Here is a 24,811-nt window from a genome sequence, read left to right on the forward strand (position 1 = left end):
GAAGAACCACACCACTGAGCCCAGTCAACCCACAGAACCATGGAAGATAACAAATCACTGTTTGAAGTCACTAAGTTTGGGGGTAGTTTTTATGCGACAGTAAATCACTTAAATAAGGAAGGAAACATCAGGTTTGGCATCTGGATCACTGCATGTGATGGCAAACCCCTCTGTTTTCATTCCCACACCCTATGCTCCATGGTCACCACTAAGTGCTGGGCATCCATGGCCAAAATGAAGTGCCACTGAGTTTGTCAGATGTCTTGGAGCCTGAAAATGCGTAAGTCCAAATGCCTTTGAGTAAGCAAAGCAGTTAAATACAGACGTTAAAGGGGGCCTTGCACATGATTCCAGAAACAAACTGTGTGACTGAGAAACAAGTGCACAGTGTAAATGGTGGTGGCGGGGAGTGGGAGCTCAAGCATCTCTGCCTCTCTCTGAAAGAGGTCACAGTGACAAGATGGGCATCAGAAACGGAGTAAAAAAATGGGCAAAGGACAGGAAAAGCTGAGTCACAGAAGTGCACATCCAAATCACTGGCAGAGGTAGAAAAAGACGCTCAAAGTCACCTGCAGTCAGGAAAATATAAATAAGTAACAATAAGCTACCATTCACATTACTGAAAATAACGATAATACCTAGAGTTAGAAAGGTTATGGGGAAAGGGACCCAGTTTTAAGTTGCTACGGAAATGTGAATGGTTACACCTTTTCAAACGCATTCGAGCAACACTGTTCATGATGGCAAAAACCTGAAGTGAATATTAATTGATAAAGAAAGGATGAATAAATTATGGTCTAGTCATAGCAGTAATATTTTGCAACTATTCAGAAGAATAAATTGAAGTTATAACAAGTGTCTTAGATGGGGTTTCCCATAAGGTATTGATGAATGGGAAAAGCATGATACATAAAAAACATGTATCAAATATGATCCCATTTTTTTAAAAAATGACAAAGCTTATAGCTATATATATGTTTGTATGTGTATACGTATAAATCTGTACATAAATACATATGTGCATATATATGCATAGAAGAGTGCATACAAAGTCATTTGCATGCATTACCTGGGAAAGGGTAGGAAAAAAGAAGAAAAGGAGGTAGCCAAATTAAAGGGAAAAGAAAAAAAGGAGACAACACTAAAAAAGTATGTAATTACATCATCACATTTACACATTTGTGTGAATTATATATATGCATTTGTGTGAAATTATGTATATGCATGTGTATCTGTGAACTATAAAATAACATTAAAGCAAAAACATAAAATAAAGCAAATAATTTCTACTTCATCCCTACATAGTCATCCCCCAAACTTGGGATTCTGGCACTTTAAAATTATTCCCTTTGCTCTGTGTTAATTTTATGTAGAAGAAATGCTGTCGCTGGCAGTGAGCCCTGATTCCCACAGAAAGTAGGCCTCTGAGCAGGAAAAGCTCTCCAAAACCGAGACACCTTCCCATTACCTCCAGGCTAGAATCTTACAACTTGGAGAGCATTCGCAGGCCTGAGCATAATACAGACAGGAAGTGGTGGTACTTCCAGGCAGGTACCTGCTGATCAGTGGCCTTGCCCACAGACAGCCACAACCTCACCTGCTGCCTCCCCTACAGCCCAGGCTTCTCTAGTCTACACCCTCCCCTCCCCAGCCTCTAACCCAGCTTTATTTTCCTTCCTTGCCTCCCATGCCCACTTGTTCTGTCAGACCCCAAACTTCATCCTCCCTCCTCTCAGCCCTCAGGGGCTTCAACTCACAAGCCAAGTTCTAGAGAGAAAGGTCAAGTACAGATTGCAGAGTTTAACTAAAGACCGTACAGTCTCTGAGCAACCGAATGCCACACTCTATCCCTTTCTCTGGCAGCCAGCCCACCCCACTCAACAAAAGGACACACTCCCTCATGCCCACAGGCTTCAGGACTTCTTAGTCCACTACGATAAAAGGTATATAAGAGGTTCCCAAAGCCAGGGTTGTGGAGAGTGAAAATGGGGAGCAACTGCTTACTTGGTATGGAGTTGGCTTTTCAGGTGTTGAAAACAACATGGATCTAGACAATGGTGATGGCTGCACAGCATTGTGAATGCACGTAGTGCTACTCAATGGTACACGTTAAAATGGTAAATTTTATGTGAAATTTACCACAGTTGTTTTTTTTTAAGTACCCAAAGGCCTGGTGGGCCTCACATTACCCTTTCTAGCTTCCTCCCTGCTGGCATTCGCGGCTGTAGCATTCGGCCAGCTCTCGAATGACTGGTCTTCAAGTCCACCTGAAGGAAAGAAGAAGAAAAATCCGTGAGAAAACATCAGCCTTCTTTGCACCAGCACCGAGAGGAGGGAGACACCTGGTCACCTGGGGGATGATCAGAATCACCAGCAGGATGGTAAAGATTTGTTCAACAAGGGTCTACTGAGCATTTACTATGTGCCAGGACCTGTTCTAGACACTAAGGCAAAAACAAAAACAAAAACCAACCCTGCTTATTTTTAATAAGCACACACATAATTCACAAATTATAAACTCTCCTTGATCAGCTCAAGGGCACTTGAAGTCAGATATACAAATAAGCAAACCCCAAAGTCAGCTCCCTCACCCCCACCTCCATGAGAAAGCCTGAATGCAAACAGGACAGGCTCCTGGAGTCCCCCTGCCGTGGAGCCCACAGGATGTCATCTGTGCTGCCTTGGCGGAAACAGGCATTCTGGTTCTTCTTTGGGGTGAGTCTCCTTTTAGAAACTGCTCTGTTTACTTTGTAAATCAGACTCTGCGGACACCGCCTCAGTCCAGGACAGCGATGCTTGCCAGTAGCCATGATCCATAAGCCGGTTCACATCCCTCCCCACCAGGAACACGGTCAATCACCAATTCTTATTAGACTCACTGCCAGTCACTAGGGATCCAGCAATGAACAAGTGAGCCCTGATTCCCACAGAAAGGGGTGACAGTATAAATGGGTGGACAGTAAACAGTAAGAAAATAAATAAGATCATTGCAGGTTCAGAAAATGCCCTGAAGATCAACTTCAGTATGTGGTGAAGCATGATTGAAGCAGCTGCTTAGAAGGTGGTTGGAAAAGGCCCTTGTAGGGAGGTGACACTCGGAGATCCAGGTCAGTGCAACACCAGCAGAAGGCAGGGTGGCGAAAGAACCTGGATCAGGAATGGCCTTGGCCTATGGAGGCACCAACATGGTGGCCGAGGCGAGTAGGGCAGAAAGCAGGAGAGAGACAGAGGGGGGTGCTATTATCTGTTTTACCAAGGTCTCTCTGGCAGGCAAAAGAGAAAGCCGGGCGATCAGTAAGGAGCCTTGAGAAGGTCCAGGGGAGAGACAGCAGTGGATGGGCTGCACAGTGCAATGGAGATGTTGGGGACCTGTCATGTTAGAGGTGGAGCTGGAAGCGGAGCAACGAGAGAGACTGATGGGACTGAGGAGGGCCACCAAGGACTCCTATAGTTGAGGTTGGAAAAACTGAATGGGTAGTGACATCGGAAAGCAGATTTGAGGACAAAACCTGGGTCCATGAGAGACTATCATACACATGAATCCACATCAGACCCATTACAGGACAATCTATTTACTAATGCAAAATTATTTCTTACCTTCGTTTAGAAATTTGCAACTTCCAAAGCAGTTTCCCCACCTCCCCTTTGACTCTTGAGTACCATACTCAGGGGCAGACAGAGTGGCCTCCCATTTTACAGAGGAGGAAACTGGGACACACGATAATTATCCCAGGGTTGTCGATCCCATCCGGGAAGCTGAGGGTTCAGGACAGCCTGATGATCTTCCCCGTGTCCCACAGCTAGAAAGGGTCCCAAACACGGAAGCCTTGTCTGGCCCCGGACAACCCCTGGAGACAGCCCTGCGGTCCCACATCCCAACTCTTGATGTGCAGACTACCTCTTCCTCTCTTGTGACTGACATTGGCGGTGGACCAGGCGCATGCTGACATTCTTGTATGCCTTCATCCTGCTCGTTCCGATGCCTTTCTGGCCAACTCAGAATCCACTCACACACTCCCTGCAGCTGCCGGGGCGTTGGCTGCCAGCTCCCAGCCCTCTGGGTATTCTTCCAGTTGCGATACCATTTCCTCTCGGGCTAAAGGTTGGGGGAAATCCTGACAGTCACTGGCCGGCAGAGGAACGTGCCATGTGTGGAGTGAAGGCGAGCCCGAGGCCGAGGCTCTGGGACTCGCTTAGTCTTTCCTCCACCATGTAACTGTGGGTAAGACCCCGGGTATTCGTATTTTTCATCTGTCAAATGGGCTGTTGTGAGGACCAAGTGAGGTAATGAATTTGTTCAGGAACTCACTCATTCAACAAATATTTATCCAGCACCTGCAACATGCCAGATGCTGTTTCTGCTGTGCAGGATGTGACACTGAACAAAGTCTACCCTGACCTCATGGAAATCATATTCGGATGGAGGGCAGGAGAGAAAACAATAAACAGATAGACAACTTAAGTATCTAAGTCGACTGTTAATAAGCACCATGAAGAAAATAAACGAAGGTGAGAGAAACAGTGAATGCGAGGCACGAGGGTGTGTGATTTCAGTGAGGTAGAAATGCAAAAGCCCAAAGACAGTGAGGGCGAGAGTCTGCAGCTAAATGAAAGCATTCCAAAGGGAGGGAACAGCAGGTGCAAAGGCCCTGGGGCGGGAGAGTACTTGGCAGGAGGGAAGCGGATATGACTGGACTGGAATGAGCGAGGGAGACAGTAGTAGGCAATGAGGTCAGCGGGCAGTGGAGGGTCTGGAGAGTCAGCACATGTGAGGCCTGGCAGGCCATTTTCAGCATTGGGGCATTGATCCTGAGAGACCTAGATGGGACCCAGAGGACATGAAAGAGTTTTGTAACTGCAGCTCTGAATATGACCCAGGTTATCAGTCGTGGATAGGAGCTTGGATTTGAAAGAAGATTCCATATAGCACTCGGCCTGGAGGGTTAGTAAGTTAGACCTGCTTGGCTCCTGCACAAGGGGTGGGAAACATAAGAAACAGACCCGTAAGGATACCTGGGCAAAGACTGGTTCAGGTTAGCTGGAGGCTGTGGTTGAGAACTAAGGGGGGTGAAGGGCGGGGCGTGGTAGAGGCAGGCAGAGGAGGGGATGGGTTGAGGAATTCTGATTCTCTTCCCCTCCTGGTGCTCAGGGTTATAAAGCTCTGGAGTTGGGGGAAGACCAGGTGCCCCCAGTAGATGGAGCGGGAAAAGAATCGGGGTTCACTAAGTGTCAATCATGGTGCAGACCATGCACTAAGAACAATGCCAAATACTTTCCTGGCCTTGAATTATATAATTCTAGCCTCATAAAAACCAATGACAAAAGGGCCATAAATATCCCCATTTTAGAGATGGAGAAACAAGGCAAAGAGATTTGCCTGTCTTGAGAGAACAGAGATTATCAGTAGTGGTGACAACTGGAGGTGGGTCCGGTCTGATCCCCAAACCTGTACTCCTTCCCCTCAGCCTCATCCCCAAAAAGAACAAGGGGTGCCTGGGAGAGGCTGGTTACTCCCAAGGGACCCATGGCATTTTTCAGGGTCTGTGGGGGGACATCCAGAGTCAGTGATGAGGTTGAGGCCATGGGCACAGATCCCTCATGTGTCCTCCTTACCCGCAAGAGACGGAAGGCTCTGTCTTTTCTTAGAAGGGCTTTCTCAGAAGCTCAAATCTCATGTTCTAGTACAGCTGAGCCTGGAATCTACTTGGCGTTAACGTGGTCTGGCCACTCCCCTGATGAAAACCCTTGCAAGGCTCCCTACTGCTCTTGGGATGAGTTCCAACTCCTAACATAACCACGGAGGCCCCCGTGATCTGGGCCCACTGGCCTCCTCCACCTGTGCTTCGGGGCTTCCTGCCACGTTCCCACTCCCATTCTCTGCCTAGCCACCCTAAGCTACTTACAGCACGTGCGTGGATTTCCACTTCTCTCTTAGTGATGGACCTGCCTTCGGCCATACCCACCTCTTCACCTGGCCAGCATCTACTGGTCCTTCAAGTGTCAGCCTGGGTACCACTTCTTCTGGGAAGCTGCCCTGTTGACCTTCGCAGGTTAGAGGAGCACCTCTGTGCCCTATCTCCCCCTGGATTTACATCACAAGGTACCGTATTTTCCGGCATATAAGACGACTGGCCATGTATAAGATTTTCCTGGGTTAAAAAGTCCTCTTATACGCCGGAAAATACGGTATTGTGATTTCCTATTTACTCAGCTGCCCCCCACCTCCCAGCCTGGTTTCTAATTTTTAGCATTTTGAAGAAATTGACTTTGTTTTGTCCTAACACAAACAGCCACCACTGTGCCTGGCACACAGCAGGCACTCAATACAATATGTGATGCATAAATGGACGGACAGGCAGATGGATGGACGGATGGTTGGGTGACCGTTGCTTGAAAAGAGAACTCAATAATCTTTAACTCAGAGGAACCGATGGAAAAATTTGTCTCGATCAGTTTCGGAGGGAGGAAAGCAGATATTCTCGTAGCAATGGTTCCCGGCCTTGGCTGCACTTTGGGATCACCTGGGAAGCTTTTTAGAAAAATACTGATGCCTGGGTCCCCCAGAGGTTCTTGTTTAACTGCCCTGGGCCTTGGGATTTTTTAAAGCTCCCAGGTGGTTCTAAAACGCAGCCAAGGTTGAGATTCAATACTCAGAGCATCCTGTCAGAGGAAGCCCCATCTCAGGATTATTTTCTTACAACCAACCTCTCTCCTTCCAGGCTCACCAGGAATGGAAGATGTGGGACTGGAGACAGACATCAAATGCAAAGAAAAGTCACTTCTCACATCTACACTCGTGGAAAGTGTTGCTCTGTTTCACTAAAAACAGGTGTGGCTGTGGCTAAAGCTGCAGTACTAGGCACACAGAACAAGGAACAGAGAAATGCAGCCTGATGCAGACAAAGATTCGGGGGCCATGGGGGAGGGACTCAGAGTGTGGGGATATGTTTTTCCTTGGGTGGGATTTCAAGAGAAAAATATTTGGAAAAATAAAACATATATATATATATATATATCCTTGTATTTGATCTTTGGTTAATTACCTCTTCAGTCAGAGGATATGCAAAGATCTTGTAGATTTCATTAGTCACAGGGGTTTATTCAAACATCTCCTTTGCATAAGAAACCCAGGCTTACAGCTGGTCTCTGGGAAAGAATGCCCTCCAGGCCTTGAAAAGAGAGCCCGGGGCCTGTTCACGCTCTCACTGGAACACAGCGGAGGTCAGCGGCCCGCGATGCCTGGGGGCCAGGCTGAAATGTTTCTATCCAGCATTTGCAATTCAATCCCACAGTTTCCTTTATGGAACAATTCACTAAATTCAGAGTTGTTCTTTTTTTCTAATTCACCATATAATTCACCTCCCAAGTTCAATTAAGAAGCAATCTGTTAGCAACTTTGGGAGCAAGCTGCTTTTCTTTGGGAAAGCCCAATTTTCTTCTGCTTCGAACAAAAAAGTGGCTTAATTAGATGCATCATAGGAGCCATTGATGTACACACAACGCCCCTCCGCCGTAATTAATGAAATATTAACTATGTATATCCAAAGCCATCTAGGGCAGAGCCTGGTTCCACACCTCAGTCTTGTTCGTTTGAACAGTAGTGGCTACGAGTTCATGTTCTTAATTTGGTAATTAATAAACAAAATGTTATGTTAATTATTCCCTCCACCCCTCACTCTTAGAGCCAAACACTACTTGGGTTTTGGCTTTCTTAAACACAAGGGTAAGTTAACATTTTAAGCGCTGATTATTTGCAGGTACAACACATATGTTATCTATTTAAGCCTCAAGCCCCCGCCTCTCAGGTGGGTATATCCCCATTTTCCATGCAGGGTAACTGTGGCTCTCAGCAGTTACACTAACACTGGGGACACATAGCCATTGGGTGGGGAGGTTGAGATTCTTTCCAGATCAGTCCGGTGTCAAAGCCTGTAGTATACATTGCATGCTAAAGTAACCTTGCCTGGGCAACCTTCGCGCTCACGTTTCCTGATGTGAACGATGATGACATGAGTGGAGCCATGTTAAAACAGGGCAGGAGTAGCCATTTCAGAGGAACTACCCTGCACATCTTCCTTTTCCTTATCTTCCAAACTGGACAAAACTGCCAGCATTCCAAGAAGTCAGTTGGAATGAGACTATCTTGTTTGTAAGGACTGATGGAACTGGACTTCACCAATAATCAGACCAATCAATGAAGTACCAATCTAGCCTTCTTCCAGATAACCAAATCTTAAGCCAGTCCATGAGGTACAAATCTAACCTCACCTCGTCCAGCACCAATGAAATAACGTACCCCATCTTCCTTCCTTTCCCATGGAACCCTGTATTGGGGGGACACTATTTGGGTTTTTGCCTGAATCTGTTCTTCCCAGATTAGAATTCTTTGATCTCACGTAAACATTGGTTGCTTCTCATTCAGACTTTTTATTTTTAGGTTAACACTGACTTTTTAATATGTACAGCCCTGACTCATCAGAGGTAAATCTAGCATGAAACTGCTATGCTTTAGTCTATGAAAAAGAAAAAGTAGATGAAACCGGTTTGGCTCAGTGGATAGAGCGTCGGCCTGCGGACTGAAGGGTCCCAGGTTCGATTCCGGTCAAGGGCATGTACATTGGTTGCGGGCACATACATCCCCGGTGGGGGGTGTGCAGGAGGCAGCTGGTCGATGTTTCTCTCTCATCAATGTTTCTAGCTCTCTATCCCTCTCCCTTCCTCTCTGTAAAAAATCAATAAAAATATATTTTAAAAAAAAGAAAAAGAAAAAGTAAAAGTAATCTCCAGTAAAGATCCTAAAAATTGCTTTATTACCAGTCCATTCATTCACTACCTATTGGCTGAGGGCCTGCTTTGGGCAGCACTGTGTTGGGTTCCTTCAGGCAGAACAGGCAGGGCTTACCTTCCTGGTGCCTTCACGGTTCCATGGAGGGAATGAAAATCAACAATAAACAGATCATTTCATGGAGGGATTAAGCACGTTGAAGAAATTAAAACGGAGCTTTTGAAAGAGCAATGGCGGGTGTGAGCTCAGAACGAAGACCTGAATGATGAAAGGGGACATTCATTTGGGAGAGTATTCTAGCGGGGGGGAAAAGCAAATAAAAAGTCCTGAAGAAGGAAAATGAGTCTGATATGGCTGGAGTGAGGGCTGACTGAGCCGCACCAGCTGCTGCTGCAGTCTCGTCCTCACAACCCTGTCTTAAGCAGCCTCAATTTGCCATGCCCTTTGGTCAGATGTAAATGCACAGCAACCCCATGAGTAAGCATCGTTCCTCTTTTACAGAAGATGAAACTGGGGCTCATGAATACGTTGTCCAAGGTCATCCAGCTGGTAAAAGACTAAACTTGCATTCTAAGGTGGGCCCTTCTGACTCCAGAATCCATGCTCAATAACCCTTGCCCCTCAACCCTATACCTGTGGTCTGAGCGAGCATTCCAGGCAAGGTCAATGAATGAAATATCTGTACGCCTCGGTCAGAAAACTACCTGCAAGACATACAGGCTCAGCCGAGGTTTCAATTATCCGTTAGAGGGGAAAATGACATGACGGTTAAACAGATTGATTCAGAAACAAACTAGGCAACCACGATAGCAATCAATGTGTAATCCTAAGTAATTCGGTGCCAAGTAATGGTTATATCTATGCCAAATTTCAAATGCTACAGAAGGGAAGGAGAGATGAGTTAAAAGGTTTTTTGCCAGTTTCTGTTAATGAAGTGATTTAATATCGGCGAGTGTGTAACAAAATGGGAATCCTTGTACACTGCTGGTGGAGGAGCAATATAAATTGATAACATGTGATGAGGTGATTTAGCAAGATGTACCAAAGTCTTTCAAAACTGATTTTGACCCAAGAACATGAATTCTAGGTTTCTGTACTAAGGGGTTGATTGGCAATGAAGACAACGGATGTTCATCTCAACATTTTTTTATGACAAAGACTGTAACAACCACACCCAACGGGGGAGTGGTAAGATGAATTATGATATAATGGAACACTGTGTAACCTTTTAAACTGTTTTAGAAGAAAGTTTCCTAAATGGGAAACATGTTCATAGTATAAGTAAAAAAACAGGTTAAGACGTAGTACCCAGTGTGATTCCAATAGAATCGAGTCTGAACCCATGTTTTTAAAAAACATCTACAAAAACAAAAGAAAAAGGAAAAACATTGAAATGGAAATACCCACAATGCCCATTGTGATTATCTCTGGTTGGTGATTTTTGGATTAATTTTATTTTCTCATATACTTACCAAAATTTCCAAATTTTATTTAATATATTATTTTTTAAAATCGGGAAGTAAAAAGATTTTCAAAAAGAAGAACTAGATTACAGCATACACTTTTGTCTAAAAACATGTGCTCTGCAGTTTGTAGTGTGTGAGAGCGCGCGCACACACACACGGTTGCTGGGGAAACCTTTAGCCGATGGGAAAGAAACATAGTTGTGTTTACACAGATGGAAAGTTGTGGTCCAATCTTTTTTTTCTGCTCTGGCCATGGAAAGAGAAAAATACGGAGTCCACACCTTGGCACTGACCCTCTCTGTGTTTCAGTTGTCTCATCCATAAAATGGGGTTAAGGGTCTTCACCTCTTAGGGTTCTTATGCCAATTAAGAGCTATACATTCAAGGTATAGAACAATGACCCATAATCAGCACTCATTGAGTTAGCTATTAGTATTATTACAGGAGGCCCGATGCACGAAATTCATGCAAGGGGCTCGGCCCCCACCGCTGAGGCGGCTGCCTTGGCCCTCGCAGCCCTGGCTTAGTCCAGAAGGTCGGGCCAGTCTAATTAGCATATTATGCTTTTATTATTATAGACTAGAGGCCCGGTGCACGAAACTCATGCACGGGCGGGGGGGTGGTGTGTGTCCCTCAGCCCAGCCTACACCCTCTCCAATCTGGGACCCCTCAAGGGATGTCCGACTGCCCATTTAGGCCTGATCTCGGTAGGATCGGGCCTAAATGGGAAGTCAGACATCCCTCTCACAATCCAGGACTGCTGGCTCCCAACTGCTCGCCTGCCTGCCTTCCTGATTGCCCCTAACTGCTTCTGCTTGCCAGCCTGATCACCCCCTAACCACTCCGCTGCCAGCCTTATTGCCCCAAATTGCCCTCTCCTGCAGGCCTGGTCCCCCACAACTGCTCTCCCCTGCAGGCCTGCCCCCCCCCCTCCCGCAACTTCCCTTCCCGGCAGGCCCGGTCGCCCCCAACTTCCCTCCTCTGCTGGCCTGGTCACCTCTAACTGCCCTCCCCTGCAGGCTTGATCACCCCCAACTGCCCTCCCTTGCAGGCCTGGTCCCCCCCCCCAACTACTCTCCCCTGCAGGCCTGGGTCCCCCCAACTTCCCTCCCCTGTAGGCCTGGTCACCCCCAACTTCTCTCTCCTGCAAGCCTAGTCCCCCCCTAACTGCCCTCCCCTGAAGGCCTGGTCCCCCCCAACTGCTCTCCCCTGCAGGCCTGGGTCCCCCCGAACTGCCCTTCCCTGCAGGCCCAGTCGCCCCCAACTTCCCTCCTCTGCCAGCCTGGTGACCCCTAACTTCCCTCCCTTGCAGGCTTGATCGCCCCCAACTGCCCTCCCTTGCAGGCCTGGTCCCTCCCAACTGCCCTCCCCTGCTGGCCATCTTGTGATGACCATCTTGTGTCCACATGGGGGCAGCCATCTTTGACCACATGGGGGCAGCCATCTTGTGTGTTGGAGTGACGGTCAATTTGCATATTACTCTTTTATTAGGATTATCACTATTGACTCTAAAACTGTTCTGAAGTCTAAAGGAGCAGATTGGGGTGAAACAATAAGCCACAGAGACAAGACATTTTATACCTGAAGCATCACAAGTCAAGTAAAAAGTTCAAGTTATCCTTAAAGTAGACTTAACAAAACCAAGTTTAGGCTGAGAATCCATTGAAAGTCAATGGCAGTCAGTGGGAGAAAAGCATCCACTGTACCCAGGCATGGATTTCCTTAAACCTGGTTCCAAATAGTGCTCACCCATAACAATCTGAGATATCAAATAGCTATTAAAAGTTAACTAAAGATAAACTTTAAGACTCGAGTGACTAGATTATGTGTAGTCATCCTCTTATCCCTGGGAAAGTGGAGCTGATTGGCCCCTTACTTCCAGCTGAGCTCAGAACCATTGGATTTCCTCGGAACCACCTAAGGATTCCACTTCTGGATAGCTCTCACCACCTGCCCTGAATCATGTTAATTCCACAATATGCTAGACCAGGGGTCGGCAAACTGCGGCTCGCGAGCCTCATGCGGCTCTTTGGCCCCTTGAGTGTGGCTCTTCCACAAAATACCACATGCGGGCGCGCACGTGCAGTGCGATTGAAACTTCGTGGCCCATGCGCAGAAGTCGGTTTTCAGCCTGGGCGAGTCTATTTTGAAGAAGTGGCGTTAGAACACTCAAGGGGCCAAAGAGCTGCATGTGGCTCGCAAGCCGCGGTTTGCCGACCACCGTGCTAGACTGTGTGGGAGACACAGCTGTGAACCAGACACTAACCCACCCACAGGAGCCATGAGGCACAAAGAACAGTGAGAGCAATCAGATGAAGGAAATCCCACTCCCAACCTGGAAGTCCAGGCGGGCTTCCTGGAAGTAGCATTGAAGGACATGAAAGGTTACAACTGGAGGTGGGAAGGTATCAGGCAGGAATAGAACACAGAAACAATTTGCCCAGCTTTTGCACAGCTTTTTCTGTCTAAGTGGTCTTTGTCAAGATATTTAATTTCTTTAAGCTTTAGTTTCCTCATCCATAAAAATCGACATAATAGGACTCTAACTTTTCAGTTTGTGAGCACACCTCAAACAGTGCCTGGCACATTGTAGCCATAATCTTACTAATGATTACTCTTCAGGTCAGTTTCCCCAAACGAAGTTATGGGTTTAATGCAATCATGACTCACATTCTAAGCTCAACCTCTTGCGTGAAGCCATCCCCCTCCTCTCTGCTTCATTCTCATGTCCCTCGTGTTCATTCCTTCCTTCATTCAACAATCTTCTATGGGGCACCTCTCTGTGCCAGGCACTGGACCAGGTGCCAGGGACAGAAAAACAGATCAGACACAGTTCCCACTCTCAAGGAGCTCCTAGCTCTGGTCATATCATGCCCACACTACAATTATTTATAAACTAATCTGTTGTCCCCACAAGACAACTCCTGAAGGACTGAGACAACACCTCTCTATCTCTACTGTGTGGTGTTCACAGCAGATGCTAACAAATACATCCATTTTAATTGGACTGAATTGAATTGGCTAATGCTTGCATAAATTATCTCAGCTAATCCTCACTGCACCTGTGTGGGGTGAGGTATTATTATTGTTATCTCCATTTTACAGATGAGGAAATGGAGTTTAATGAGGTGTAAAGCACATGTGTGTCTTCATAGAAGAATTTTATCACGTGGCCTTTGCACCGATGCCAAATGACCAATAAAGATGTACAAATATCTCAAAGGGCAAACCCCATAAATTGCGTCACAGAAACAGTAGCATAGAACTCAGGAAATCAAAGAAAGGAAAAGGCCAACCCACGCCCTCTCCAGAGAACTAGAGAGAAGCAGAAAGAACAGCACGAAGCTTCATGACCTGTCCCTGACCTTTCAGGACAGAATTCAGCTTGGTTCAAGAAGTGTGGAGCAATGGCTTCACATTTAAGAGGTAGTACAGGTAACTAGAGGCTAAGGTAACTAATGTTTTTTGGGTGATGGCATATGCCAGTGAAATGAGCTCTTTGTTTCAGAGTGGTTAATACCCATTAATGGTTCTAACCCACTGATTCACTGGGCCAGAAAGAAACTGTTCTGGTGCCAACACACATGCTGGGCCATTAATCACCTCCTGCAAGACACCGAGTGTCCTGTTTGACTTCTCTGTTTTCCCCTCTGTATCATCCAGGGCCCGAGACATGACCTGCTGTGTTGCAAGCAGGTGCCAGAGACTGAAAGTTCATGGAAAAGAAGAAAAGATGTTCCAGAGGAAGGAACTTTTTCCAGCCTACCAGGCAATAGCTGAAGCTCTAGGATCCTCCCCCCTTAAAGGAGATGGGAGAAGTGGCCCTGGCCAGTGTCATGGGACCTGAATGGGGGTCCAAGAATGGTGTCTCTTCTTCAGTGGCCCCATATGCAAACTCAAATGCCTAAGGTTGGGAGGCCAGGCACGTAACACATCAGAGTGAACGAGGTTGGGTGGGGGAGGTGGATAGGGAGTAGTGGGGTCTGTGGCAAATAGCAGAGCACCTGCTCCTCCCGATTTCAACCCATCATCATGCAACTCCGTTGATTGTTACCATGTGGGGTTGCTGGACCCACATGGCCAGATCTTCCAATTTTTCAAGAGAAGCCAAGATTCTGGATATTTATGAGAAACCTGATTTTTAAATGTTGGCAGTAAAATTAAAATTCTTTAAGCACTACAAAACAAGCAAAACCCATCTGCAGACCAGATTTGGCTCATGGGCTGACCCCTTAGGACCTTTGGGCTGCAGAGTAAATGGAAAAGTCATGCCTCTAGGGGGTGCCAATGTCAGGGATGGAAGGAATTCCCTGGGCAATGGCAGCCAAGTTGCAGGGAATACTTGAGGGTAATGGAGAACCTGGGAAGCAGAAAGCAAGAGGCAGTAGGAACAGGACAGGGGCTGGGTAAAGATCAGAGGTTCAATGTCAAGGCCAGCTGGGGCTCTTCTCTCGCTGTTTAGGGTATACAGGCTCACTGAAGGACACCAAAGAGAAATAAGATGACCAGAACTCGGGATGAGATTCCACTGGCAACTCCACCACCATCATAACCTTCTCTCTCTGGACTTCCTTGGAAACCACAGAAATAATGACCTGCAGATGTTATGTAAACAACCTCAGAAGATACGTGACTTTGTCTTATACACCAGCAACAGGTTAGCATGATGGCAGAGGGATGCCTCATCCAAACTCATCCCAGCAGGGCCATCTGCCACCCCTCAAGCTGCGTCACTGGCTTTCCCAGTCCAGCTCACTTGACACGGGTGTGCAGTGTCTCCATCCCTCATGTGGCTCTGCTGTGGGAGGCAGGCTGACCTTTCTTAACCTCCTCTCTTCAGCCCATTGTTGTTTATTGCTAAGATAAGACGAAGGGAGGCTACAATCACATTTTTGCCAACACCTACGGGACCCCACTGGAGGGTCTCTGGAAGGTCTCAGGTTAGATGCAATTGGAGCAGACTGTTCTAAAGTTCTAAGAGGTTCAATGAAGGAGGAGCCCAGAACTAGTGTTGTCCAATCAGACATGCATGCAGCAAACCCCATGCAGCAGTGAGTCCCCATCCATTCATGGCTTATCTTTGGCAAAGGAACCAAGAAGACTCATTCTTGGCACTCAGGAAGCTTGAATCCAACCCTCTATTTTACAGATAAGGAAACTGAGGTTCCATAAGGTAAAGTGACATGGCCAATGTCTGCCATATAGTGGGTAATTCTGAAAGTTTGTGGCACTAGTTTTGTCCAAAAATGATATAGTTCACTATCATGCCCAATAAGAAAATACTTGAGTAGTAAATGCATTTGAATCGAAGGTCCATTCCCAGCTATAAGAAAATGCAAACATCTCAAAGAGGCCAAGAAACACAGAGCAAAGGTGCATAGCTTTAAGAAAACTACAAATGCTGAGTTCAAAAATATTAGGAAGTGATTACTTGTTGGCTAGATCATCCTTTATTTTGTCAAAAAGGATCCACTACAGGTACTCTAAGTCAAGGTGGGAATTTTTTTTTCATGTCTAGGTCATTAATGTGGAATGACTGATTGGAGGGCTGCATAAATAACAAGACTTTAAGTAGGGTTTATTTCATTCCATTTTGCTTTAGAAATCAATTACCATTTACTTTAAGAACAAGAATCAGACTACCATTCGATAAATAAATAAATAAGAACATACATAGTTAAAGGAGAACAAAAATAGTATCAGATTAAGAAGAACCAAAACGTGATGCTTGGGGAGGTAAGGCACAATCCTCTTGTTGGCCAAAACCGAGAGGCAAAGATCGGATCCTCAGTCATGCCCATGCCCAGCTCTCATGTTCTCTGGAACAAAGGCACAGACCCACCACCTGCTTCCATTATCACTGTTTGCTCCTCTTACCTCTTGGTGGCTCTGTTGTCAGCCCTCTGATCAGCTCACTTTATACTTATTTCCTTGGATATCTCTCCACTCTTGGGACTTCCATGGTACCCTTACGTCAGTAGGTACTATAGACATTCAGTAGGGGACCTCGAATTGAGGAGTCATGATATAGACTTGGACATGCTGGCCATGATGGGTCAGGTGCAAAAAGGTGAGGCAAAGCAAAAACGAGACACTCCATGGCCCCCGAGAAGAGAAGCCAGCCTTGTTCCTTTCCCTCCAATTTCTAGCCCAATCCCCAAGAGGCCAGCTCTTCTGCTTCTGTCTTAGATGGATGGCCATGAGAATATATTTCTAAATAAACTATTTTACTTCAGCTATTTGGAGTGGGATTCTGTACCTTGAAACTGAAGGAAACTTGTCTAGAATGTCAGGTCCTAAGCTCTTATTTGTCCTGGTTTCTCAAACTAATCTCTCCATTTTGACTCCGGCTCCCAAATCCATGGCCCATTAGGAGGCCTGGGACAAGGGCTCTCTGGATGGATGGATGCCCACAGGTGGTCACTGTCCCGCCCCGACCTGGCTCTCAGCCCCCACTGTGGCTCCAAGTGGACTCCCAGCCCAGTTTCTCCAAATTCTGACCAATGTAGTCACAATAAAAATCAACCAAAAGGTGAATTTTCTTTTCCCAACACTTCAAGTTCACAATGAACTCTGGCTTCCATCCAAGGTATAAGTCAGCCTCTGAATGAGGCCCCAGGGAATGAGATGATAGAATCCTTATGTTGCATTCTTTTTTCCTTCCCAAAGAACAGATGTGCACTTTATCAGATGCCTCTTTATCATCTCAAATCATCTTACTAAATTGAAAACTTTATGGGCGGAATGACTACTAGGCCCTTCCCACTTGTCTCCCAGCTGCCAACTGCTGCTGTGGGCTCACCCGGCCCTGTGCTCAGTTGGGGGAGTTGAAAAAGTTTGGGATCAACACTTGAGGGTTTCAGCAGCACATCTTTGGACCTGATTTTGATCTGTGGGGTTCTGCTCAATTTCTGATGCTTATCCCCATCTTATTTTCTCAGGCCAAGCTTCTGGCATGTTATTCTCCCTCATACCCTCTTCCCAAAAGAACCAGGGGTCCGTACCTTGTTCTTCTGAGCTCTTGGCACTGAACTGGAACTTTGTGTGAGTTCTAGGCAAGGCCTCTCTGGTGCTATTTGCCAGGGTCTCTGGGCTCACATGAACATTGCTGCCTCCCCATGGCCCTGCTCTGCCTTCCATCAGGCCCTATGCCCTAGGCCAGTGGTCGGCAAACTCATTAGTCAACAGAGCCAAATATCAACAGTACAACAATTGAAATTTCTTTTGAGAGCCAAATTTTTTAAACTTAAACTTCTTCTAATACCACTTCTTCAAAATAGACTCGCCCAGGCCATGGTATTTTGTGGAAGAGCCACACTCAAGGGGCCAAAGAGCGGCATGTGGCTCGCGAGCCGCAGTTTGCCGACCACGACCCTAGGCTGGCCTCCAACACCAACCCTGCCTGGATGACAGCTGTCACTTGGTCAGCTGGGACTTCTCCAGGGATGAGTTCTGTCTATTGACCACACCTCCTCTGAGAGGCTGGTGGTCCCCCCAACCAGTGGGAGCGTTTGATCCCAGGTCCCACCCCTCCAGCCTGCCCCATTCCTCCGGTACTCTCAAAGCATGACCACTACCAATCCCATCATTAAAACTCCATCACTTCAATAGCAGAAGAAAAATGTATAATGCTGTATCCTTGGTGCTGAGCACAGAAGTCCCCAGTTAGCATCTGTTACTTGAAGGAAGGAAAGAGGGAAGGAAAGTGACTAATCATGAAGTTGGTGTCAGAGGCCAGCAGAGCTGTGGACAGGACACAAGGGGAGAGCGTACAGCAGTGCACAGTAGGAGTTCAGCATAAGATCAAGTTCTAAACCGTGGGAGCCAAAGCAACGTGGGTGGGGCAAGGGTGAAACAAAGTCGTCAGCTGAGGGCCCCTCCACAGGTCTTTGAAGAGAAGGGCGGAAAGGAGCCCTGGAGGGGCGAGCTGGAACGCCGGCACTCCTAAGGACCACAGTTCCATCTGGGAATCTGCACAAAGGGCCCGGTAAAGGTAAGCTATTAACCACATGGCCAAAAAAATGCCCTTTCCAGACACTCCCTACAGATCTGGGCTTGCCCAGCCCAAGGGCACCACCCCTGAGCATGAGCCTTTCTTTCATTGCTGCCAACCACTCCAGGCTGGGGTCTGAGGCGTCACACATTCAAACAAAAAGTCCTAGCCCTAACTGGCCTCTTGGGACATAGAGGAGCAGGGAAGCAAGGAGGCCGCCATATACTTCTGAGGCTCATGGCCCCATCCACAACTCACAAGTGTCTGTCTGGCACCATTTATGTGCCCAGCCTGGTGCTGGAACTAAAGAGGGAGGACCAAGATCAAATAAGGATAAGTCACAGCTGTTGACAGTCCGGTGGATTCGGCAAGGCACTGAATGGTCACTTGAGATAGCAGGAGGAGGTGCAGCCTCATCAATACATGAAACTCATCCTTGTCTTTTACCATCACCTCTCGAAGGCAGGGGTGGGGAGACCAAGTCTTCACAGCTCAAGGGGACAGGGTTAGTGGTGATGCCAGCAGCTGTTTCTAGAAGCGATGGAGTACAGAGGCTAAATGTAGGCCTTTGACATGAGACAGAGTTAAGTCCTACTCTTGGCTCTGCCGATAATCAGTTGTGTGATCAACTACCTACCACATAGAGCTGTTTTGTGAAGATTCAACAAGATCATGTATAGGAAGTATTTAAGACATAAGTAGCACACACCAAATGGTAGTTCTTATTCTTTTCTTGTTGTTGTTGCTATTAAAGAAGAACCAACATTTAATCTATTTTCAGATCTCTGTTTAGCCAGCTTCATGACCCCGAGTTTGACTCAGGAAGAAAAGGGAAGTCTTTATGTTGGGGATTGATAGAGATTTCCCATGTGCTGGTGGGACCTAAATACAGGGATCGGATCAGATCACGTTGGTGCAGGCCCAGCTCCAGAGAGCCCATGGGGGTGCTGACCAGCAGTGCAAAGAAAAAGAATCCAAGGCATTTAGGGAGCCTGGGACACAGAAGTAGGCTAGAGAGAAAAGATGGCAGAAGAGCTGGCCCAGGGACAGCCATGGTGGCTATTATTTATTGAGCACCTACCAGTGTCAGATTCTGGGATAAGTGCTTTACATTATGCTTTGTCAATGTCCCCTGCAAAACAGGTGTTAACATCCCATTTTATAACTAGGGAATGAGTCACTCTAAGTCCCACGGCTCATCAAGACAGAGCCAGAGCCGAAACCGGTTTGGCTCAGTGGATAGAGCGTCAGCCTGCGGACTCAAGGGTCCCAGGTTCGATTCCGGTCAAGGGCATGTACCTTGGTTGCGGGCACATCCCCAGTATGGGGTGTGCAAGAGGCAGCTGATCGATGTTTCTCTCTCATCGATGTTTCTAACTTTCTATCCCTCTCTCTTCCTCTCTGTAAAAAATCAATAAAATATATTTTTAAAAAAAAAAAAAAAAAAGACAGAGCCAGAGAGGCAAACCCCGGCCTGCCTGACTCCAACATCCATGCCTTTTTACACTGCATTTCTCCTCAGTCCAGGAAGAACATCTCCAACAGCGTGGAAACAGACAGGAAAGGGAGACTGTGGACTAGTGCTTCATAACTTAGGATCCAGGGAGTAGTTCAACTTCTTGAAATTGCATGCAACATTTTCTGGGTGTGTGCACCTTTTTCTCAGAGAAGTGCTCATAATATTCATCAGACTCTCAAAGGGGTCTGTGACCCACAAAATGTCCGGTACAATATACTTAGAGAAAAACGTCACCAAGACCTTATTCCTTGGGCATATCCCTCCTCCTCAGCTCTGAGGAGACAGGGGGAGGATGAGTAAGATTGCTCCCTGACAGCTTCCTATCCCTCTCCAGCTTTGCAAGCCAGTGTCCCAGCAGCAGAGGCCACCTATGTTCACAGGGATGGCACTTGGCATTGCATGATGTAGCGAAAACAGACTTGAACCCAACCAACCGTCTAGCAAGAGTTTAACCTGGCACTCATTCATAAGTTTGGGACATTGTCCCTTCTACAAGATGTCACAGGGAGCCACCACCACTGCCCCCATTCTTATCTGGACATTTGTCAGTTAGCAGCACTCCCAATTAAAAAAAAAATTGAAGAACTCAAGTATGGAGGTATGGAACAGACTGATACTTTGATGTGGGGTTGGGAGGACAAAGAGAGACGAACTTGGTTTATCTCTTCTCGTCCATGGACACGGGCAATAGGGTAGTGAAGAGCTGGGGTGAGGGGGGCTGAGAGGAGGGAGGGAAATTGGGGGGAAATGGGAGATATCTGTAATACTATCAACAATAATATATAGACATAGACATCGATAAAAGAAAGAAGATTGAAGAAAAAATGAAGCCCTGTCTACAAAGTTTGGGGACTGTCTCCATGGGTGGAAAACGACAGCCGTTGATGGGGCTGCTGAAAACAATCGCACCCAAGAGCCCAGCCTGAAGCTGGAACTACAGAGGGAGGGCCAAGACCAAACAAGGACAAGTCACAGCTGTTGGCAGTCTGGTGGATATGACAAGGCACACACTAACTGGCCACCCGAGATAACAGGGGGCAGGAGGAGGTGCAGCCTCATCAGTACATGGAACTCATCCTTATCTTTTACCATCACCTCTCAAAGGTAGGGGTGGGAGACCAAGTCTTCACAGCTCGGGGGACAGGGTTAGTGGTGATGTATCATAGAAATGTACACTTGAAACCTATACAATTTTATTAACCCACTAGAGGCCCGGTACATGAATTCATGCATGGGTGAGGGTCCCTAAGCCTGGCCGGCAATCAGGGCAGATCAGGGCCGTCTTGCCCAGTCCCAATTGGGGTGGGGCCAGCCGGCGGGGGGGGGGAGGGGAGGGGGGGGACCTCGGGTGTTAGCCAGCCGCAGGAGGTTGGCTGTGGGAGTGCACTGACCACCAGGAGGCAGCTCCTGCATTGAGCGTATGCCCCCTGGTGATCAGTGCACTTCATAGCGACTGGTCAACTGGTCATTCAGTGGACCGGGCGTAATGGTCACTTAGGCTTTTATATATATATATGTCACCCCAATAAATTTAATTTTAAAACAATGTGTTGAGAGCAGAGACATGTTGGGTCTTTTTTAGACCCTCAAACCTTGAAAGGCTGAGCCCAGGACCTGTGTGGGACATGTGGGTATCTTATGGGTATGCATTAGCCTTTTGTGGTTTCATGTGACCCTCTATTCAGATGGGAACACTGAGACCAAGTGCTGGTAACCTGTACCACTCCAAGTCATAACTAGAATAGGAAAAGGAACTCTAGGAGCAAAAAGGGTCTGCCAGAAGGAAGGGGCCTCATCACTCAGAGACGAGGCCCAGAGCGGGGAGGGAAGTTATCCAAACTTATATCTATGACTCTCTCCTGCTAATGTGTTATTTTGAACTTGGATACCCACACAGTTGGCCTTATGCCGATGCCCGAAACTGATGGCAGTTTAGGAAATGAGGATTTAGAGCAAGGTTGGTTTCTTAAATAGAGATGGACATGGCCCAGTGGCTCAGAATAGACAAGGCGGGAAACATCAGCTTCCATCAGAGCCAATAAGTAATTAAAACCGTTTCCCTTTTCAGAGTCCTCATTACAAAGGTCAAGAAATCAGATCCATTTATCCGGATGGCGTAACTGCAGGATGAAGTTTCCTCCCCAGGTTTCCAGACATTTGCAAAGATGGGAGTGTTCAACATGGTCTTCGTGGACTCTTTAGGGAAGAGACAAACATGCAAAAAGGCCCAAACATCAACCAGGCCTTTCCTCCACGTCTGTGGGGCTAGAGGAGAGGTGTCAGAGCTCAGCAGTGGGGCTGTCAGGATCTGCACCATCACTTCGAAGAGGACGCCAGAGGGGGGTGTGTGTCTGTGTGTGTGTCCGGCTAAGTACTTCCTTCACTACACAGCTAATCCGATTAGCAGCTTTAGGAAACTCTGCAATGTTAATTCAAGGGCCCCATTCAGAGAGCAGCCTGGCCAATGCCTGCCCAGAACTCCCATTCTTCTCACTGCACGTAAAATGCACACAGGACTTTCTCCCCCTCAAGAACGCCCTCTTGCCTCCTTGCCCCTGTACATCCAAAATGCTGCTGCCTCTTCCTCTGGCAACTCCCAAGCAGGGGAACTGGCTTGTCCGAAAATTGGGGGAAATTCCAGGCACAAAATGAGGCTATTTTTAACAGCAGTGTCAATCCAGGCGGCCTCCAAAGCCAGCAGCTGTGTTGAATAAAGAGGTGTCTTGAACACAGCAGTTGTAGGGCCCTGAGGGAGTCACTAGCTTTCTCTGGGCCTTCATTTCCTTTTCTGTAGAATGGGGACTTGGAGCAGAGGGCAAAGCTGGAACAGAGGCTGGAAGGGAGGGTGCTCAAGGCTTATACAAAGTGTCATTGTGTTTGCTAGAGCCGTGGTCGGCCAACTGCAGCTCGCGAGCCACATGCGGCTCTTTGGCCCCTTGAGTGTGGCTCTTCCACAAAATACCACGGCCTGGGCGAGTCTATTTTGAAGAAGTGGCGTTAGAAGAAGTTTTAAGTTTAAAAAATTTGGCTCTCAAAAGAAATTTCAATCGTTGTACTGTTGATATTTGGCTCTGTTGACTAATGAGTTTGCCGACCACTGTGCTAGAGGATGAGGAGAGGAAAGAGAGCTGGATATGCAGGCTGTGGACAAAGCATGGAGAGCCTTGGGGGTCAGACTAAGGAATGTTTCTGGTAAGTGATAGGGGGACACTGAAGGTATTTAAGGAGCATGCTTGTATTAGTTGCCTGGGCTGCCAACCCGGGTACAAGGTCTTTGCTCACCCCTTGGTCCAGGGCGAATCCAGCCTACTTTCCAGCGACGGCAAAGGAATGCCTACACGCACCTCTATTGTTCTTCATTCTTTCTAACTGCAACATAGCGGAAGGAAGGTTGGTACAGGGGAGGACCACAGCCTGGGAGGTGGGAAACCTGGGTTCTGCTACTGAGTTCTGGACATTGGGCTCTTCTAGGAAATGAGGCCAACGTGGTCACTTCTAACGCAATGGCACTGTTTCATTCTGCAGCCAGGAGAGCAGCTCCAAGTTCACAGGATGAACCAGGAAGGGAGGCCTCTGTGGCCACACTGCATCCCATCCCCCTGCAGGATTCACCTCTGAGCCCCACCAAAACACACAAATAAACAAGGGAACTTAGCAAAGCTTTGAAATGAGATAACCTATACCTAAGAATACATCCTTTCAAACATCTGGAAGTACAAAGTAGGGATAAAGGTGTGGTTCCTTTTTAATTTATTTATTTTAAATCAAAGCAAATGTTTAAAGATTTTTGCACAATATTGTTCACGGTAGTAGTTTCTAATAGGAAGAAAGCATGGCAGAAAAAAAAGGAAACAGCCTCCGTGCCCATCTTCACGGGATCAGCTTGATAAACGGTGGCTGAGTTGTGCGTTAGATGCCATAGACCCCAATGTTCCTCCCAAGCTGTCCATCAGGTGTGTTAAATGAAAGATGCAGGTTACACAAGAGGTGGTGAAAAAAATCCCTTTTATATTTTAAAAACATCTCTATGCACATGGCCCGAATCTAGGGACGGAAGGAGTCCAGCAAACAGATAATGACGGCGATCCCTGGGGCTAAGATAACAGGGGATTTCTACTTTCTACAATTTTGAACTGGGCTTTTTTTTTTTTTTTTAAGCCCAACTGGCAGTATTAGTTTATTAGTAATCAGCAAAAACAATAAAAAATATTCCCATTCTGAAAATAAAATAACTATTCTAGATAGATGCAAAGTATTCTTGGCCCTCAGAGAAAAATAATCATGATAAAAATTACCTTATCAGAAAAACACACTGGGGGGAAAAATATCTCTATCTCTATATCAATATAGGTATATAGATATATAGATATATAAATATATAGACACATAGATATATAGATATCAAGCTTAGGAAGGAAGAAACAGCAGGTAGGTACATGTTTCAAAGGCCTCTGGCCCAAGCCCCCAATATTCCCATTCTCCACTTTAACTTTAAACCTTCCCAGGTCTGTGGTCTTTCTGCAAATACTACTACTACTACTATTATGAAGGAGACGGAGAAAGAGGAGGAAGAGGAGAATAATTTATATTATTGAGCACTTATTATGTGCCAGACACCATGCTAAGCATTTCACACAAGTTCTTTCCTTTTGTCCTCAGAACATTATATTCTCATTTGACAAACAAAGAAACTAAGGCCCAGCTCAAGGATTCAAACCCAGGCAGTCTGACCCAATAGCCCACGACTGTGGCCAGTGCTTTAACCACCCTTCTGGAAGCAGAGCCCTGCTGGAGCTCTTCATCTCTTAGGCCCCTGGGAGATGGTTCTGTCTACCTGCTCCTTCTCCCTCCTCCGCCAATGGTGGCCAGTACCTTCTAGGTGCAGGGAGCTTTGGGGGATCCAAAGCTTAATAAGACATAGACTCTGCCCTCTCTCAGCTCATGGGGGAGAAGACAGGCTCTCAAGTTCTTAGACCATAAGGCTGACCATGTCGGCATTGGGCTAGTGCAGCGATTTTCAACCAGTGTGCTGCAAGAGTTTTAAAACA

General features: G+C 46.8%; 1 protein-coding gene across 1 annotated transcript in view; it reads right to left on the bottom strand.

The window, feature by feature from the left end:
* The window catches only part of TLL2 (tolloid like 2), a 100,476-nt gene that overhangs the window by 55,443 nt on the left and 20,222 nt on the right, over positions 1-24,811 (bottom strand). Inside the window, exon 3 of the mRNA XM_008144118.3 lies at positions 2,190-2,267. Coding sequence (XP_008142340.2) covers positions 2,190-2,267 — 78 coding nt within the window. The remainder of the gene's footprint in view (positions 1-2,189; positions 2,268-24,811) is intronic.

This window comes from Eptesicus fuscus, chromosome 17, assembly GCF_027574615.1.
Source record: "Eptesicus fuscus isolate TK198812 chromosome 17, DD_ASM_mEF_20220401, whole genome shotgun sequence".
In the NCBI taxonomy this organism is placed as follows: domain Eukaryota; kingdom Metazoa; phylum Chordata; class Mammalia; order Chiroptera; family Vespertilionidae; genus Eptesicus; species Eptesicus fuscus.